The following is an 18,641-nucleotide window of genomic DNA, read 5'->3' as shown; positions in this document are numbered from 1 at the left end:
GTCGTCTAATGGTCCATTGTGGTAGAATTCTCGTGGTTGTAACCATTCTAGGCACTAGTTCTCGCATAAATTACCATATTTAGCAATGATGTGCTTTAGGATCTCATATTATTCGCCATTACTTCCTACGATTCCATAGCAGCTACTCTCGCCTAGTTATTGGCAACGCAGAAATTCCTTAGATTCATCGTTCCACTTTTCCCACCTCATTCCTTTTCTCATTGTATAAATTTTGTAAAAATGTCCAAATAGGCGAATTGGAGACTATGGCGGCCCATACACTTCAGTGTATATCTTCTGTGAACCGTCTGGCAAAAAACTACATGTGTATAATTTGAGCGTGTCACTTTGCTAGATGTGTGTATATTAATCTCAAAATTACAACATCTGGGCATAGTATACTAGAGAACGCCGCAACTGGGCTATCACTGTAAATGACGAAGAATGGAACCCAGATACTCTCCGACAATGGAGGTGAGTCTGGTTTAAATCCCTATTAAAATGTCTTTTTACAGCGAATGAGACTCAAGAAACTTTGATGGACTCTGACCAAAATGATGATCCTACACAGACACCAAAGCAAAGGTCCGAGGCGCAAAGCGATAATCTGGTGACCTCAGCACCTAACGAAGACGAGGAAGAGGAAAAGATTGAGGTTGGTCACTACAGCGCCAACAGGAAATTCAAGGATAGACTTGTGGCTCGTCTGCTCTGCAGGTTTGTCTATTGCATTGGTGCAAACTTTATAGGTGGTGGTATGTATTCCCAGATTGGCCTCCTTCAGACTTTGATTACAATGGAGAATTGAGCAAGAGGAAGCTGAAGCTGTTCAAGATTGAAGAATTTGAGAATCAGGAAAACGTTGATTCCAATGGCTACGGAAAGGTCTACGAACTATCAGCCTTCCCGGGGGTATTTAGGGACTATACTGGTCAAGCACATGATTTAAGACCACTAGAAGGAAAGCCATGCTATAACAATTTTGTAAAGTACAGCGAGGCCAAACTGCTGGAACTTGTAGAAACTGCCATAAACAATCAACTAAAGATTCTTGAAAACTCAACATTTGATGAAGCAGTTACAATTCGATTGTTGAAGGAGGTATGCTTGCTACAAATTACCCATGCACTGTAAACACAAACATTTAGGAATTAAGTGAGATAAAAAACGAAGCAGCCTCAATGGGAATTTAAATGTTCTGGCCATTTTTGCTGAGATATGCTAACTCCGTCATTGCCGGGGTTCAAATAGTGCCACAATTCCTCCGAAATATGCGGAGCAAAGGGGTTTAAAAGTAAAAGGAAAATATTACACACTCTGAGTGTAAGTGTGTTGCTGCGATACCACCTTTTCATTTCTGGAAAGAATTTAAAAAATCCCTGAACACTTGTATTCAGTTGCACTGTCTCTAGGCATCTTGTAATGTGTGTAATGAACCCATTTGTGCAGTTTATAATTTCTTTTGTCTCTCTTCTTGCCAATTTCCCTGGGTGTATATTCTTGTAAAACTTGACTAGATTCAAGAGGAGCTTATGAACTCCAACAATGGCACGGTCGCTCCAAATTTTATTCTTTTCAATGGGTCCCAAAAATGTTAGGTGGAGCCGTAGGGCATCCGCACTCCATGTTTCTATAATATCATCTGGTTTAACCACATTTTGCTTAGACTTTGACATTTTTACCGCCTTGATGGTTACAGGGGTCGACATGTCCGCCTTTAGGACAAATTCACCCTTGTGCTTAATCACTAAGTCTTCCGGTACTTCTTTTCCATCTTTATCATAATATTGAGCACGATTCATTGTACCGTGAAGAATGATTTTTTTAAAAGGCTCCGGACATGGTGAAATGCCTAAATCGTACAAGACCTTGTTCCAGAACCTGGAATATAATAAATGCGAAACTGAATGCTCAGCTCCCCCAATGTACAAATCTACAGGAAGCCAGTGTTGAGCCTTTGCCTTGTCAAAAATAGCGTTGCTATTCCTGGGATCAACAAAACGGAGATAATGCCAACACGAACCTGCCCATTGTGGCATTGTTTCATTCGTGTTTCGTAATTTAGACGTTTCTTGTGAAACATGTACTGGAAGTTTTTCAGCCAGCTTGTAAAATGTATTGCCAGATTCCGTCTCCTTGAAAATGGGAATCGGCTCTCCCCAATTCCTCTGTCTGCTAAATATCCAGTCTCGGAACCTCAAATTTGTAAAGGGTTCGACTTTCAACTTTTTCAAATCATCACTGCTGCATTCACTCTGTGTATCAACGTTGTCAACAACTAGTCGAGCATTAATATCCTTGTTAAACCCATAGAGACCATTGGTAACATAAATGGGTATATTTGCACCAGTCAAGGGATTCAGTGCGTACCTACCCGTAAACTGTATTTTCCTCTTTTCAGCAAGTTCCAAATTTGTCAGTTTGGACGACTCCTCAATGAGCTCTGCTACAGCGGAGCGGTAGTCTGGGGGACATGCTTTTAATAGATTGTCAGTGTAAATGGATACTTCAATAGCCTTGCATTTTCTCAACATGCATGGATCAAGCGTAAATGCATGGAGAGTATGCATGACGGGTTGGATCTCTGGACAAGGCAGAACCTCAAGACCAACCCTGTAGCCCTCTTCAAGACCGATCCATTTCTCCTGGGCAACCTTGAGATGTTGGGGCCAGTCTAAATCTTTCAGATCCTCTACAAGTCTTTTGGCATACTTTGTAATCCTGAGCATCCACTGTTCCATTGGTTTCCTATAGACATCATGGGAACCCCTAATGGACTTGCCATTCCGTACCTCCTCGTTGGCCAGTACAGAGTCTAGTTCCGGGCACCAATTCACGTGTTCATGGGAGCGATATGCAAGTCCATTCAGGAAAAACTGCTGGAACGTCCATTGGGTCCACTTATAGTAGTCTGGGTCACTAGTGCTAATCTCCCTCGTCCAGTCATACGAGTAGCCCATCGACTTGAGTTGTGCCCTAAATCTGTCAATATTCTCGCGAGTGACCTCCTCTACGTTTCTTCCAACTTCTTTAGCGTACCTTTCTGCCGGTAGTCCAAAGGAATCCCAGCCAATGGGATTTAGAACCTCGTACCCCTTCATCCTCTTGTAGCGCGATACAGCGTCAATTGCCGTGTATCCTAGCAGGTGACCGACATGTAGTCCATCACCTGAGGGGTATGGTATCATGGAGAGTAGGTAAAACTTTGGTTTGGTCTTCGATTCGGGACTATCGTCGCCCGTGGCAAAAATGGCTTCATTTTCCCAAAATTTCTGCCAATATTTCTCAATCTCCCTCAATACTTCAGTTCCCTCGGCTATTTCATTACGGGAAACGGAAAAAATGGGCCTTTGGCGATTTATAGATCCACCGAAAAGTTCAACGTTGGATATTTTCAAACCTTGTCGACACCTCCATCCGTTAGCCCAGAGATTCTTTGTAAATACAAGTATTAGTAGCCATTTTATGCCAAAAGTGCGGAGGAAGGACGAGATTGTGGACATAAGCTCCAAATTGTGTGATTTCGCGGCAATCTGGGCTCCGAGTCAAAATCTTTTCCTCAAATGTTCATCTTTAAATTAAAAAATATCCCAAGGAAATTTTTGCTTTCTGAAAAAGTAAAGTGTGAGCACAGCAAGTGAAATTTAATCGGTTGAAACTTTTCAGCATAATCGCAACTTTTGGTATAATCGCAATTTTTCAAAGATACGCAACTAGCGTCGCCTTCTTGTTGCTCAAAAGTGAATTTTAGCTCGTTACTACTCCACCTAGGGAACAGCTTTCTGACAGAAAATTTTGCTCAGCCACTGCACTTTGCATTTACATTCGTAGCACAAAGACTGGTGAGACTATCAAACGGGCCATTGTGGAGGAAAGCCACTGGAATGTGTGTCCAAGCCGCTAGTAAATTACTCACCAAAATCAAGGAAAGTGTATTCGTGTTACAAGATACAAAATGAAAACGGGGGACTTTTTCCAGTATCCATTCGATGTTCAAATTGTCATGGGACTGACACTCATTGGAGTACCGAATGAATGGTTTGTCTCTTGTTCTTTCAAGTGCATGTTTATTGGAGTAATTCTCCATAATTCACGCTTACATTTAGGACACAAGAGAACCTGGTGTGTTACGTAAAGTCGTACTGTTATGCCTTTGGAAGGGAGGAAATTGGAATCATTGCAACGTGGTTGGATGATGACGAAAATGTCCCAGAGGGGAAAAGGAAAGCCCATATCGCATGCAATTGTCTATACTCGAAACAGGTTTGTTCAATGCCAGTCATTATGTGAATCTTAGAGGCTACTAGAAATACGTATCATCCCGATAATTTTACCGAGTAGCGCGAAATACGGAGAAAAGGAATGCTCAGTCATTACCATACGACCGTATTGCTTCTGGGTAAAACTGAGTCCGCAAAGTGAACCCATACCATACATGTTTCCAAAATATGGATCAAGTGATGTATACTCTGAAAAGGTCGAAACAACGCTGTTGTTACAAGATAATAATGTTCAACCGACAATTGTAGCATGTCTCATGGAGTGCGGTATACTGCCAAGGGATGGAAGACCTTGGGACGCCGCCACTGCATATTCCCTCTGGCTCAGAGCAAAAAATACACCGGTCGGCTTCGCATTTGAAAGCCAACTCTGCAAACTTCACAACGCCCTTCGTGTATTTAAACCACATGAATACGATGTGACGGATGATCTAGTATATGAATCGGACTGGAGAAATGTGTTTTTTCAAGACTCCTGGCTATGGGAGCGAATGTCTAGGGGTGTTTATCCACAATCGGATAATGTGTCCGCAGATTTAAGAGCACCCTCAAGGAATTTTTCTAGCAAGGAAATGACCCACTCTGGACTGGAGACACCATCACCGTTGTCGCCTCCATTCATTGAGACATATAAAACCGACTCTGCAAAGCCAATCCCGGAAATAATCCGAGCAAAAAAGGACAGGAGGGCTGGTTGTATTCGCTACGAGAGCAATAGAAACAGATGGGTAGTGGACCTATCAATAGACGGTCGTAGGATGCAAAAGTGCTTTCACGAGGGGTTTTTTGGTATCGTAGGAGGAATGCAGGAAGCCAGAAAGTGGCGCTACGACTATTTGAAGCAGGTCCGAGGCTACTTTGTCGAAAAGTTGGAGCTGAGAATCGTCGAAGACTTGGTAGACAAGATTATGCAAATGGATAAATCGTTGCACAAACCACTAATTGACGCCCTCAAGACGCCCATACCAGAGTACGAAGATGCGTGTGACATCAACAAGGTTGTGGAAGCCATTGAGGCACGAATTAAACATATAACTGGAGAGAATAATGGGTAACTGGTGGCTTGGCCAAAAGGATCAAGTTGTAAATTTATAGTTTTACTCTATACATGATGATTATCCGTAGATATTCCTCCATTGCTCTCTCCAGTACCATTGCCCTGTTTGTCACGGCTCCATTAGGAGAATCCGAAATGTAATTTGTCAAGAGATGAGTACTAGACGAGTGGAGATTGAATGGCCAAGGGTACCTAGAATGAGGGACTAGAGGAGAAAATTCCACAACCCGTGACCTCGGCCAGAGGGAGTATGGACAACTATGGCAAGCCAGTACAAGTACTATAGGAACATACTTAACATTAAAAGGAATATTTGGAGAGAGTTTAAAGGCGATAAATAACCCAAAGAGTACAGATGGACAGGTGTACCTAGAATATGTTGTGTGAAGAAGGGGTACCTAGAAGACTAATACCATGGGTCTGGATTGTGTTGGTACTGGGTGGAAAATTCTCGGGTCTGCGTCACTTTTTTCATTCTGGTGAATGGGTTGGTCGAAATTGCCCATTTTCTAAATTCAGCAGGGGACTCTTGTCTCAGTGGATACATCTATGTAGAGTTTAAAAGTCTAAAATGGCCCCTTTATTGGAGCAATTTATCGAATGTTTGTTTTTTCATATTTATGGCCATCTTTTCCGTGAAATTGTCCAGATTTTTGTCGTAGCTCTCTCCTTGAGTTGGCTGCTACTGTCTAGGAGCGCCCGTAACGCATCTCGTGACCAATTGTCTACTCTTTCATGTTACATACTCCATTATTGTATATAAACGACAATTTAGGCCACGTCTTTGTGATCTCGGTGGATGGACGCGTGTTCGTCGGAGTGTTAAAGGGGTTTGATCAATTGACGAACCTCGTCTTGTACAATTGCATCGAAAGGGTCTATCATGTTGATTCGCCCGTGGAAGAACTCGAGCTAGGAATCTACGTCGTTCGAGGAGATAATGTGTTTGTTTTATATGCATCTGTTCCGTGCCCTCAACACTCATTTTTAGTGTGCTAGTCGGAGAAGTCGACTTGGATGTGGATAGAAGCATGTCTGGAATCGAGGCACAACCACTCAAGCCTGTAGTCTATTAAGTTTTCCAAGTTTACATGGTTAATGAATGTGTAGCAATGATACGAACATCCTGCCTTGACGTTTACCAAATGAATGGTAATGTATGCTTTACGTGGAGGAGTTTAGTGTGTCAAAGAGACAAGAGGTAGTTTAGGCAGGAGTCTCCCACGTCGGTAGGTGCTACTTCTGAAACTGCTTTGATAGCTGCTCATCTGTTCTGTGGATAGTCTCTGACGGTGAGCTAGTTGTGAGGGAGGATGAATGTATGGGTGAGGAGTAGTTAAGGGAATAATATGCTCCCTTTGGTCGCATTGAGACTACTCATGGATCTCAGAGTTTTGAATGAGCATACTCTCTGAACATGGAGGATGAGTGGTGGAGGATCTACACTCAAGTTAAAGATAGGAATAAGATGTGGAAATGGAGATTCAAGATGCAAATGCGGTAGTGTTGGCAACTTTACCGCTAACAAGGTAGATAGCAGTCCAGTAAACGGATTCACCAAATACACTCATTATTGTTCAGGAGGAACGTTCACTCTAAATGGAGAATTACAAGATGGAAGCAAGATAGGAATAAAAGTAACTAGAGGCTTTACTGGAGGAAAGCCCATACAAAATGTCAAGGAAGTTTCTGTTTTCTACTGGGAAGACGCTCCTAGTAACCCACTCCTCCTTGGAATTACTACTGGGGGTGGTAGTACATCTACCTATTATGCTAAGGATAATGATGGCAGTAACTGGAATTTTATTTTTCAATCTCAATCCAGTAAGGAACTTGAGGAGAAGCTGGATGAACTAGTCTGTCTACATCACAACGCAGTTACCGTTAATCTATCTTACAAGGGTCTATCTGGAGGTCAGCATAACTATTGTTGCACTGGTAATCATGTTGGTGGTCATAATAGGGTCTCTGTTAAGGAACAAATATTTTCTTGTGCAAAAAATCACACCTCAACTCCCATTACAGCTCATAAACACTCCATTAATGGTCCTAATCTGAAGCTCGCAGGTATAAAGTTCTACCTCAACGGTGATCAAGGCCAAAGAAGACGTGTAACATCTAGAAGGTTGTCGTTGCCTATTCAAGGCCCTGTAGATGTCTATGCATTTTACTGCAAACAGAATCCATCACTGATATACGTTGATGCTGAGAAAGAACCTAAGGCTACAGGCTGGTACAGGAAAACCAATAGTACTAATTGGACACAAACTCACTTTCTAAGAAAAATGACACCCGATAAATTAACTGGTCCTACAGACCATGGAAAATATAATGATCTTGTGATTTTACTAAAGAGAGCTGGATGTAACAGCTATTCAACATGTCCTGGTGATCCTCAAACTCCTCCTGTTGAAAAACCTCCTGAAGGATCTCACCCTGAGGCTCAACAACCTGCTGATCCTGCTCTTGGTCCTGGAGGAGGAACTGCTGAAAAACTTGGTATGGGCGTTGTTCCTGCCGCCGTTGGTATATGGTCCATCTCTGGCACTCTTGCCGGAAGTGCTGCAACATTTTTTGGAGGATGGAAACTATATAATCGCTATAATGGAGACCCTTGGGTTAGACACAGAGATCCTATAGAGTTTTTAAAGCATGTACCATATTGAGCATACATAGATCCACTTGTGAACTTTTGTTCCTTAGGGAATATGCCATGCATCCATACTGCCCATTCTGCTCACACCAGTTGAGACATGAATGAATTACTACTATGAGGAGATGAGGGGAGGACAGTATGGTAGATGGGTGTACCATGGACCATCTCTGCAAAAATGATAGATGGGAGGATCATACTCCAAACCTGCTACTGTAGACATTAACAACCGTCCTGGAGGTGGAGAAGTCCAACAAGATGGTAAAGGATACTACTATGATAGTGATGGTAATGGAAGAGTTAATCTTACGGATGAATGGTATCCTGATCCAGAGGGAATCTATAGGAAATTTACTCATACTCCCGAAGATGGTTGTACAATAGGTGATATTAAGAAGGGAGGAATTCCTCAGACTGGGTTTCCTGATTTAGCTGTTTATAGCACTATCTCAATCTTTTACTGGGAACTTGATTCTAGCTATAGTAATCCACTAGTTATTCAACTTGGCGAGGGAAATAATGAGTACTATAAACATGACGGTAGTACTTGGAGTAAGGATATAGAGGCAACTGGTAATCTCAGAGAGGAACTTAACAAACAGAACTGTAAAAAGAATAACGCTCATATTGTGAATCTATCTCAAAAGAAGAGTGGTTACAATTGTCCAAGTTGTAATACTGGAACAAAAATCAATGTATCATACTCCAGCATCGCCAGTATCATTTCCTCTACATATACTATTCCTGGTCCCGCTTCAATCTCTGGTTTCAAGCATAACAACAATTGGCAACTTGGACTTCCACCTATTAAAAATCTGCGGAAGGTTATTGTCTACTGGAGCACTACTTCTAGTAATAAGCCTCTCCTTTCAGCTACTCAAAGCAGACCACCGAAATATTTCAGAAGAAACAGTGAGAATGTGAATTCCTGGATTGAAGTCTCTACTGCTGGTCAAACTATTCTACCTAATGGAGAAACTCCTCAAATTATTCCAAACTTATCTGGGAAAGCTAATACAACATACAATTACCAAGGTACTAATATACCTGTAACGGTGCGAAGTAGTTCGCTTGGTGATTGTTATTACAGATATCAGCATTCTCTTTGCGGTGGGCCATTTAGGATTACAAGAATTACCCATGGGACTGGAGCTACTTTAAATGGTATAGACTCTACTGACCCTTTAGTTAGTGTAACAGCATACTACTTTGGAACTAGTCCTACACTTGATAAGCTTCTCCTTGTTGAACTATCTATAAAAAATAATCAAACCACGTACAAGTACTTTCACAGACAGACTAAAGGTGCGGATAGATGGTCTCTATATCCTGAATCTGGAAGAGGAACTACTAGACTACAAGATAAAGATCTAATAGATAAACTGGATACCTTGTACTCAATACAATTTCCTGAACCACTCTCTTCTGGACCTTCTGGAGGAGCTAAAGCGGGAATTAGCATTGCAAGTGTATGTGCAGGAGGAGGTGCTATGGGATATGGAGGATGGAAACTATGGCTTTTACTAGCAACTCGCATGTAAACACTCACTACTTCGCTGTTCCAGAAGCTTCCCGAGACTCTCGCATGATTTTTTGGTGGATACAATGATCTATGGGTAATTCCTGGAAATAGGGAGAAATTTTGCAATGAATGCCCTTTTCCTACCATTACCTATACAGTTCCCCAGTCACTTGCATGAACCGATTTTGGGAATTCTACACGACTAACAACCTGTCTATTCTCATAAATGTAGAGCGTTGCAATCCTTTATGCTTTTATTGACAAAGAACAGGCCCTGAAAGCCTTGTCTATAGCTGTGAGAATAGTCAGGGCAACCGTTGGTGAGTAGCTGAGACAAGAACATCTCCTGATCACTCCCATACATACACCTCTAGTCACTTGGGATCATTCATACAATCATTATGTTTCCATTTGCTTTCATTACCCGTTCTTGGTCCATCTAGTCACCTAGACAGGTCAGTACCAGGCGTCTCACAAAACGCTCATAATGAGATCCTGTTACTAACATCTTCAGTACAAGACTCTGGAAGGTTATAATGTTGTAGAAATTCTCACAACTTCCGCATTAGCCGCCAGAATGACTGATCATAGGAGTAGTCCATTCCCTAGTACACATTCCACTCGCATGATCGCCTGTGTACTTATTATTCCGATTGGTTGGGCATTCCTCGGAAACTCTGGGTCTGGCTCCAGCTCTTCCGGTGTTCCGCATTACTTTGAGACCCCATGTGTAAGTCCCGTTTCTTCATGCCAAGCCAAGTCTTTTCGATAAATGGATCTCAGCTTGGTCGTGGCTTTGGTTTCTGTTATCGCGGTATGTGTGGATGACAACAATCAAGAGCCTGGAGCAGAACAATCTCCACCCCTGGGTCCCCTGGCCTCCAACTTTCCTCTGGACATCTCAAACGTAGACTCGCAATACATTGGTGTGTCAGAGTCGATCGCTGATTGTGTTGTTCATAGGTCACTTCTACCCAAAGAGGGTGTCTCTGTGACATCCGTAGGGGACTCCGGAGAGACCCTGATGAGGATGCACACAGCCACCTTCACGGGGGCCAACCTCTTTATTAGAAAAGATTATCCGTCACTACTCTCTATCCATACCATGGATGGAGACGCGGCAGGAGAGACTTGCCTGGAAAAGCAAAGGTCCGGATGGAGGCTGATTACCTGCACAAAGTTCAAGTCTAATCTCACCAAGATGGAAAATGGAGAACCTGCAAAATTAACAACACATTGTGTAGATTACTTTCGAATGGTAGATGATGAAGAATGTGTGATCAATGGGATAACACTTGACCTTTCCGGAGTAAACGTTGCCCAAATCCAAGTGGAAAATGACCCCCAATACGGAACCTTGTATACGAACTATACCCCGAAAAACGACAGTAGTTTTGGTATAATTAATGATTTTGGTGTAAGGATATGGACTGAGACCCCAAAAAAGACCTGTAAGCTCGTGAAGAAGATGGTCATTGGGAATTCCGCCTTCCTCACTCTTCACATTGATTACGGTGAAAGTTTTGCTTTTGAACGTTTTGAAAAGACTGGTGAAGAATGGAAGCCAATAGGCGGGAAGGAGTTTTCTAAAAAGGTCAAATTAATGAAGAAGAGCCTTCCGAAACTTGAGCCACCAGACGCAATCGAGTTGAACATTAAGTGTGCAGACATGTCCAAAACGATCTTTAAAACTGTGGAATATGCCAGTACTAGGCAAATATTATGTACTCCGAAAGATGGAGGATTCTTTGTCAAAGCAATGGATGGCGAAAAGATCATATGGATTGCAGAAGAAGACGAAAAGTGTACAATGACAAGTTTGTACCGCAGAAAGGATGAAGTTGTTTTTGTAGTTGATATTAACAAGGGTGGAAAAATCGCGCGAAAATGTTTTTTAGGGTCTATAGTCTCTGAAAAAATATCATGGGAAGGAATTACCGAAGATGACTGTGACAACAGACTCGATAATATGGAGAAACCTGCCAAGAGTAAATCACACCGGACAGCGTGGTCATCAACATAATAAGTCTTTGACAGTTTTAAAAGTGTATAGGCAAAATTTTGCCTTTGTAAGGTAGGAGTTATTAACATACAAATTTAATAAACTCACACTACCTTGTTAGTTGAAACGTTTGTAAGTCAGTTTTCTATTTGAATTCGTGGTATACCAGATATACTCTGCATGCATGGTTTAATAGCAAGTTTATATTTTTTAGTTTATCTTATTCTCATTACTAGCTAGCATTGAGAACATACCTAAGACGTATGGATGCGTATGATAGAAATTAGGGTCTTTATGGACCACAGACAACCGTCTGGGTTCTTTCGACGATACTATAAAACTACCGCATTGTGAAATGTCCACTGGATACACTCCATGGTTTTGTAGTTCTGTCTATAGTCTTATATATTGGCTTCTAGGTTTATGAACTCTTTTTTGCTAGCCCAGGCTTCCTTTGTTATCTTATACAGCCCCTTATGCTCGTTTAAATAATAGAAATAGGGTGGGTATCATAGTTATGGATTAAAGTTTTAACTACATTTAACCACCTATAACATCTAGGCATTTCTCATTTCCTTATACTTCTTGAAGAAAACCTCATGAGTGAGATCTTTCCATTCCTTACCGCTCTTCTCAAAGTATTTGTGATGCAACTCGTTCTCAGCTCTTATAAAAAGTGAGAGCAGAGAAACACCATTCTTTGAGTATATGGCACAAGCCATACATCTTTCATCTCCTGTGGCAGTCCATATGTTCTTATTACCGCTCTTTACATTGTTGGAGTGATACTCTGGCGTTGGTAAATGAAACCGTGTTGGTGCATTCAGAAGTTCAACATTTACTACTCTGCATTTATCTGTGTCTTCTGTTTTGGCTAAATCAATAGGAGTGTCAGATTTCTCCACCTTTACCTTTAGCTTTGTTTTTTCAGCACACTCTGTTGTGTGTTCCCATTTGGTTCCATTCTTCACAAAGTAGTTGTATTCTATCTTAGAAGAAATTATACTTGCAACATTGATGACTCTTGGCTCCCTGTTCTCATCTAGATAGACTCTTGCGTAGCCAAATTCTTCATTCTCTCCAGGAGTCCACACTTCTTCCTTATCATTCATTAACCTTGTAACAGTAGTATCCTTATTTGGAGCAATTAGTTGGGTTAGGTTATCATCATATATGTACTCAAAGGAACTAAATTTGGAACTGTCCAATTTAGTAATGTCCAGGGTGTTTGGATCCGAAGATGGGAGATTAGAAAGCTGTTCAGCTGACTGAAGAACTTCCTTCTTGAGCTCCTCCAAGAACTTTTCATGGTCTTCTTTATTTACTCCCTCCCATCCATCACCCTGCTTATGATGGTACCTCCAAGGCTTCTTCCCATCAGCCTTTACAAAGTTTACAACTACTGATGCAGGAGATTCTCCATCATAGTATACTAATACTGATAGAGCATGCTCCTTATCCACACCCTTCCAGACTTCCTTCTCTCCATCCATAACAGAGGATACGAGAACACCTTCCTTTGGAGTAACAGTCTTTAGAGGTAGTCCCTCAACGGTTTCCTCCTTAACCGTAAAGGCACTATCGTCTATATCATTAACGTTGAGCTCTACTATCTTGGGTTTTGGTAAGGAAGCCAGTTCCTTTATCTTAACCAATGCAACATCACAGTCACCTTGAGAAATACTCTTCCATTCAGTACCATTCTTTTGCAGATAAACAAATCCTTGGTTAAGTGTTAGGGATAGCAACATAGGATTCTCTTCCTCAAAGTATACCGTAGCAAGTGTACAATGTTTGTCCGGAGAATCGGATTTCCAAAGTTCAGAATCTCCATAGTTTATCTCATTCAAGTGATGATCAGTTTTAACGGCAAATTTCTTAAGAGGAACCTTATCCTCCTCAGATTCTTCTACAGAGAATGCTGTAGAATCAACATCTGAAAGATCCAAGTCGATGGTTTTTACAGCTGGTTGCTCAGGCTGCCTCTTTAGTTCCTCTATTATATTTTCACTCTTTGTCTTCTCGACAAGCTTCCACCCTAGATTCTTCTTTTCGTAGTATATTAAATCGGTCTCATCATCAGACTTCTTTAGCAAGAGAGCAAGAAATGTTACGTTACCCTTTGAGATAGTGTACGCTGGAGAACATTTCTCTTTAGTAGACTCCCATACTGTCCTGGTTCCATCCACTATCTTTTCAAAATAAAACTTTCCCTTTGGGTAGTAGTAGGTTGTATTTATGCCATCCTTCGTAGTAGTATCTGGAACATCAACAGAATTTGTATTCACCTCAGCCAAATCTAGGGTAATTGGAACTACGAGTTCTTTGGTGGGTTTAGCGGTTGTTTTCGTTCCTCCATCTCCTCCCTCAACCTGCGAGTCTGTTAAGGTAGCTACGCAAGATCTAACTAATAGAACTAGATGTAAAACCCCTAAAACATTCATTTTTCAGGTTACCTTATAGCGATTGACTTTTGTTAGTAAGATGAAGAATAGACAGAATGCATGGGGTAAGGAAGAAGAATAAAAGATATAATTCCCCATCCCAGCGCCAAACATCAACCATATTAACTTGTTTTATAGTCTAAAGGACTGAGATGAAATCTTACCGTAGACTAGCTCGTGATATATAACCGTAAGCCATCCGTTCATTCTTCTTCCCGTGTTGAGTTACTAAGGAAGATTGATAGGCATATGGTTTTTGGCTTGTTTATACTCAAAAATATGGCGATAAATCTTTGTTTTAGATATCTCCACTTCATCCTTGTCAGCACTACCAATTATCTTGGAAATTCTAAAGGGATTGTCTACACCTACAATACGGTTCCTATAGATATTTCCCTTAGATATGGTGAATATTGTTATAAACCTGATTACAGTAATGATCTTGACGTTTTAGTATAGAAGAATGAATTTATGAATGATCCGGGTTGTACCATTTATGTTGACATTATAAAAGGGGTTCCAGATTCTGGATGTTAAAGAATTACAAATAAATGATTATTAGGAATTCTTAGGGTCTATTCGGAAAGGATGAGCAGATATCTTCCTTTTTATAGTCCAGGTATCCAAAGTATCATCTTTTGCTTAAAATTAAAAGGAATGAGAATATTATATGGTACAAGGTGATGAATTAAAATTATTTGGATGTGGTTAAAACAAATATACTGTCTTACGGAAGTGATTCTATTCCAGTAAATGCTCTCTTTAAAATTGCATCCAACAAAATATCCACCATTGCCGGTAAATATTTTATGCTTAATATGAATTTTGAATAATATAAATCCAAGTCCTCCTCATAAAAACCTATCACGAATCTGACAGCTTGAAATACAAATACCAAATTATTCAAAATTTTAAATTTTAGATTCAGTAAGATGTTACTATCATACTTAAATTATACAACTTAAAGAATAGTCTTGTCGATGAGAAATAGACCAACAAATTCTAGCACAGATATACATCTGTGTCGATTATGTAATCATTTTTTGAATTATATTTTACAGAATGTGCCACTAATTTCATGGTTAGAAAGGTCTAATCCCTAATATAGATAAAACCCAAAATCACTGCGTACATGCTTTTAAATAAATGCCTATAAATTTTTACATAATGCGATTCTAACTCTGTTTAAATTTATTCCCTTTTAGTTCCAAGCTTCGATTTAAAATGTCTAAATCTAAATAAGTATGTCTTCTTCATCTTTCTTCTTTGGTTTAAATGGTTTTTCCAGATGAAGTTTGAATCTGCATTTTAACTCTGTGTAAACTTCTTCATCGGTCAACCTTTTAATATCTATCAAATCTACGCCGTTTTGATCGTATTTTACGCAGGTAAGTGTATGACCAACCAAAGTTTCTACGCCATCTTCAGTTTGTAAGGAGCAGAGGGAGTTTGTTGCAAATATATCATCATTATAGTCTTGAAGGAAGTCATTAATGTATACAAAATTATCCGTGGTCCTTGGTTTTAGGGTGAAGTTGAAGACTTTGACAAAACCTTGTGCGGGTTTGGAGGTCACAACTCCATTTTTAGTGAACCTTCTTTCCCTTTTGCTTTGTTCGACATGCCAGAGCCCATCATCTTCAATTAAACGGAACACTGACGGTCCCTGGCGGTGTTCTTTGCCAGAAACCAACTCCATGGGTTCCCATGTCTGAGCCGAGAATCCAAAGCCAGCGTCAACCAAGTATTCTTTGCCATTTACAGGCACCGTTAGCACGAGATGAGACATGTAGTCATTGTACTTTTCAGAGGTAGTGTTGTAAACGTGTCCCCCTAGCAATGTGACCTGGAAGCCCATCTCGGTAAGAGCCCAGGCAAGAAGATTATTGACCTGAAGGCACCAGCCACCGCGATTCTTCTTCACAACAAGATCATAAACTGTCTCCAAATCCATTTTCATGCGTTCACCGAGGTGAATTGTGAAATTTTCAAATGGAACTGTTCTGAGTTGACATTGGAGGATCCTCGTTAGAGTTTCCAGATCCACCTTTGCTTTGGAGCCATCGAATCCGATCCTCCTAAAGTATTCGTGTATATCCATAGTCTGTGAAGGAACTTTTCCGGTGATTTTCGCGGAATCCCTGGTCTTCCATGGGGACTCGAGTCTTCCGGGGGCATTCAATGTGCCTCCCTAAACGCTTTACTTTGGGCATTTACACAAATGTGTAGCAACTTTTCAGATGAATATTTATAGAGTCATACGATGGAAAAATTCATGAATTTTTTAGCCACTTGAAAGTGACTGCAGAGTTAATGGACTCTGAAATGGTTGAGAATAACGACTTGTGCTGCAAGTACCGAGAAAAATCCCCATGCGGAGAATTTTAAATGTGAATTTTCCTCAGTGTCGCATTCGGTCGGCCTCCGTTTCCCGAAATCTCCAACAAGACATCCCTTTACACCGGGCCTTTACCTTCCACGTCTTTGGTCCTGCCTATTTCTGTACATAGCCATGGCATGGGTTGTAGTACCTGTGAATCTACGCGGGATATGCAGGGTGTAGCCAGGCGGTCTGGTACTGTCTAGTCGTTATCATTGCAGACTCTGGGGATTGTATTGGTGGTTCACAGTCATCTTCCTTCACTATATGGGTCTACTTGTGTGATGGCTCTTGTTTATGCTATAAATTCGGAGGAATTGGAGCATAGTAACGCTCCGAGTTGTCGAACAAAATTGGCCTTTATAGGCGCAATCGTACGTGTTAACTCATTTTTCAGAGTTTAAATATTTATTTCAGAAGATCTTTAAACTATGCTTTTTCTTTACGGTTCCAGGTTAATGCTAAACTTGGTATAATGCCGCTGTAAATTGTCTAGTTCAAGACCCCAGATATCTCTCATTATAAAGTCTTATACTGGTACTAGTAATATTGCAGGGATAGATAATAATATAATGTACGCCATTGAAACTTAATAGCTGAGAATAATGGCCCATAATACTCTCAACATGGCAAGGAGTAAGACATCACCCTAGGTAACAAACCTCTGCATGCAGATGTTTTCGGGGGAATATTTGAGAAATACTTGGAATACTTACACCTTATGGTATAGCCATTCTCGGATAATTTTTGTGCAAGGATATAAATCACCATGAGTATATTATGGAGATTCCAAATCTGGCCCGCTCTTGAGCCAATAAGGGTACCTAAAAACTAAATTAGACCATCCCATCTCTATAAATTCCTGTAAAAATAATGTAATATGTATATTTTAAAACCTTTTGTCCATTATTGCGATACTGGTCTCCACAAAAGGTATGCTAAAATGCCCCTATACGAGAAACCCCGTCTACCCGCCAATTTTAACTTGACACTCAATTTATTTCTCTCAACAACAATAAATAAATCGCAAATTTAAACCTTCAGAAGTTGTATACTAGTTTATATATTCCATTCTATACTCCATGTGTACATTATCAACTTGTATAAACAATGAAAACCTCAACTCTAAAGACATTTATTTACGCAATTGTCATTTACCATATTAACTTGGTAAATTGTGTGGAATTAAACATTTCAAAATATGATGAGGCCCTTGTTAAGGCCCTTGATTGTTACTATGATGATATCCCTACAAGGTTTTTCTTTCCTAAGAGTATTCCAATTACAACCATAACTGATGGTTCTACAAAACTCTGGAGTGCTAAAAGGGGGGAAGAATGCCGTATGATAATAGTTCGTCTCAGGGGTACAAGACCGGTAGTGATCCATATCTCACCGATGGATTCAAAGACGTGTCTAAAAAGGCCATGGGTAGAAATACACAGAAGTGATGAAGCCTGGAAAACTGGATTCTTCTCTCGTTTGCTGTTTACCCATCTAAAACGTGACAAAACCCTTGTTGATTTGAAGGAATTCCCTCGTTCCACGGATTCATTTTCCTTGGATCTCTCATTGGAAAAGGATACTGAAAAATGTGTCGTAGCAGATTATCATACTGGAAATTTGCCTTGTCGCATTCACATACCTCAGATTTCTAATTATGCCTCAGAAGTAAGATTTGGTGATGAAGATCTCTGGAGGGCCTCAGAATATGGAGAGTATTGTACTTCAGCTGTCACAATGTTAGAAAAGGGAAAACCTCGTCTGATTCAGCTTATATTCAGTGATTCCAGTGCTTTGAATGCTATATATTGCATGCGTGAAGATTATGGTTGGATTCATATTCTAGGATCCGAATTTGAGGAAAAGATGGTGGAATTGTTAAATGAAGCCACAGCTCATGAATACGCTGATGAAGATCTACAAAAGGCTTCTGGGTATTATTCCGGGGAAGAGGATGATGACGATAATATAAACACAGAAGAAGGTCTAAGTGAAAAGCTTTTATCTGGCTCTAAACAAAACTAGCTAGATGAAGAATGATCAGGTTTAGATGCCTTCAGAAATTAATCGACAGATTATAAAGATGAAATAGGCTAAATCTTATATGTTTCATTATTTATGAACTTATGTTGCTTTTAGAGTTTATGGCAATTTGTGGAAGTATTGATCCCATAGAATAAAAGTAAAAGGGTTTCCTTTGGGGCTCTATTGATGCCTATCCAGTTTTCAGGAAAATTACACTTTAATCCTTCCAAAACAAAAATTATAGAATAACCAAATTCTAGGTTTAAATGCAAAAC

At 40.4% G+C, this 18,641-nt stretch overlaps 10 protein-coding genes across 10 annotated transcripts; 7 read left to right on the top strand and 3 right to left on the bottom strand.

Moving 5' to 3' along the window:
- Nucleotides 1-285: 285 nt before the first annotated feature.
- BEWA_013860 (conserved hypothetical protein) lies at nucleotides 286-1,134 on the top strand (the record flags this gene model as incomplete). Its single annotated transcript, XM_004832222.1, has 3 exons — nucleotides 286-474; nucleotides 516-717; nucleotides 750-1,134. Exons 1-3 carry the CDS (start codon nucleotides 435-437, stop codon nucleotides 1,132-1,134), a joined length of 627 nt encoding a protein of 208 aa, XP_004832279.1. The 5' UTR covers nucleotides 286-434.
- Nucleotides 1,135-1,178: 44 nt separating this feature from the next.
- Nucleotides 1,179-3,503, bottom strand: BEWA_013850 (leucyl-tRNA synthetase, putative; the record flags this gene model as incomplete). The annotated part of the gene is made up of 1 exon (XM_004832221.1): nucleotides 1,179-3,503. One exon carries the CDS (start codon nucleotides 3,501-3,503, stop codon nucleotides 1,179-1,181), a length of 2,325 nt encoding a protein of 774 aa, XP_004832278.1.
- Nucleotides 3,504-3,955: 452 nt separating this feature from the next.
- Nucleotides 3,956-5,335, top strand: BEWA_013840 (conserved hypothetical protein; the record flags this gene model as incomplete). Its single annotated transcript, XM_004832220.1, has 3 exons — nucleotides 3,956-4,038; nucleotides 4,107-4,263; nucleotides 4,298-5,335. 3 exons carry the CDS (start codon nucleotides 3,956-3,958, stop codon nucleotides 5,333-5,335), a joined length of 1,278 nt encoding a protein of 425 aa, XP_004832277.1.
- A 474-nt stretch (nucleotides 5,336-5,809) lies between these two features.
- BEWA_013830 (U6 snRNA-associated Sm-like protein LSm8, putative) lies at nucleotides 5,810-6,426 on the top strand. Its single transcript, XM_004832219.1, has 3 exons — nucleotides 5,810-5,939; nucleotides 6,113-6,281; nucleotides 6,329-6,426. Exons 1-3 carry the CDS (start codon nucleotides 5,909-5,911, stop codon nucleotides 6,411-6,413), a joined length of 285 nt encoding a protein of 94 aa, XP_004832276.1. The 5' UTR covers nucleotides 5,810-5,908; the 3' UTR covers nucleotides 6,414-6,426.
- Nucleotides 6,427-6,761: 335 nt separating this feature from the next.
- BEWA_013820 (hypothetical protein) lies at nucleotides 6,762-8,003 on the top strand (the record flags this gene model as incomplete). The annotated part of the gene is made up of 1 exon (XM_004832218.1): nucleotides 6,762-8,003. The coding sequence occupies one exon, from the start codon at nucleotides 6,762-6,764 to the stop codon at nucleotides 8,001-8,003; it is 1,242 nt and encodes a 413-aa protein (XP_004832275.1).
- A 172-nt stretch (nucleotides 8,004-8,175) lies between these two features.
- BEWA_013810 (hypothetical protein) lies at nucleotides 8,176-9,531 on the top strand (the record flags this gene model as incomplete). The annotated part of the gene is made up of 1 exon (XM_004832217.1): nucleotides 8,176-9,531. The coding sequence occupies one exon, from the start codon at nucleotides 8,176-8,178 to the stop codon at nucleotides 9,529-9,531; it is 1,356 nt and encodes a 451-aa protein (XP_004832274.1).
- Nucleotides 9,532-9,823: 292 nt separating this feature from the next.
- BEWA_013800 (hypothetical protein) lies at nucleotides 9,824-11,572 on the top strand. The gene has a single exon (XM_004832216.1). The coding sequence runs from the start codon at nucleotides 10,285-10,287 to the stop codon at nucleotides 11,533-11,535; it is 1,251 nt and encodes a 416-aa protein (XP_004832273.1). The 5' UTR covers nucleotides 9,824-10,284; the 3' UTR covers nucleotides 11,536-11,572.
- Nucleotides 11,573-12,071: 499 nt separating this feature from the next.
- On the bottom strand, nucleotides 12,072-13,958 carry BEWA_013790 (conserved hypothetical protein; the record flags this gene model as incomplete). The annotated part of the gene is made up of 1 exon (XM_004832215.1): nucleotides 12,072-13,958. One exon carries the CDS (start codon nucleotides 13,956-13,958, stop codon nucleotides 12,072-12,074), a length of 1,887 nt encoding a protein of 628 aa, XP_004832272.1.
- A 1,234-nt stretch (nucleotides 13,959-15,192) lies between these two features.
- BEWA_013780 (N-acetyltransferase family member protein) lies at nucleotides 15,193-16,059 on the bottom strand (the record flags this gene model as incomplete). Its single annotated transcript, XM_004832214.1, has 1 exon — nucleotides 15,193-16,059. One exon carries the CDS (start codon nucleotides 16,057-16,059, stop codon nucleotides 15,193-15,195), a length of 867 nt encoding a protein of 288 aa, XP_004832271.1.
- A 1,389-nt stretch (nucleotides 16,060-17,448) lies between these two features.
- BEWA_013770 (hypothetical protein) lies at nucleotides 17,449-18,366 on the top strand (the record flags this gene model as incomplete). The annotated part of the gene is made up of 1 exon (XM_004832213.1): nucleotides 17,449-18,366. The coding sequence occupies one exon, from the start codon at nucleotides 17,449-17,451 to the stop codon at nucleotides 18,364-18,366; it is 918 nt and encodes a 305-aa protein (XP_004832270.1).
- Nucleotides 18,367-18,641: the final 275 nt, after the last annotated feature.

Source organism: Theileria equi (assembly GCF_000342415.1).
Source record: "Theileria equi strain WA chromosome 4 map unlocalized gcontig_1105316255033, whole genome shotgun sequence".
Taxonomy (NCBI): domain Eukaryota; phylum Apicomplexa; class Aconoidasida; order Piroplasmida; family Theileriidae; genus Theileria; species Theileria equi.
Note: the sequence above shows the minus strand (reverse complement) of the source record. Positions and strands in the feature narration are given on the sequence as shown.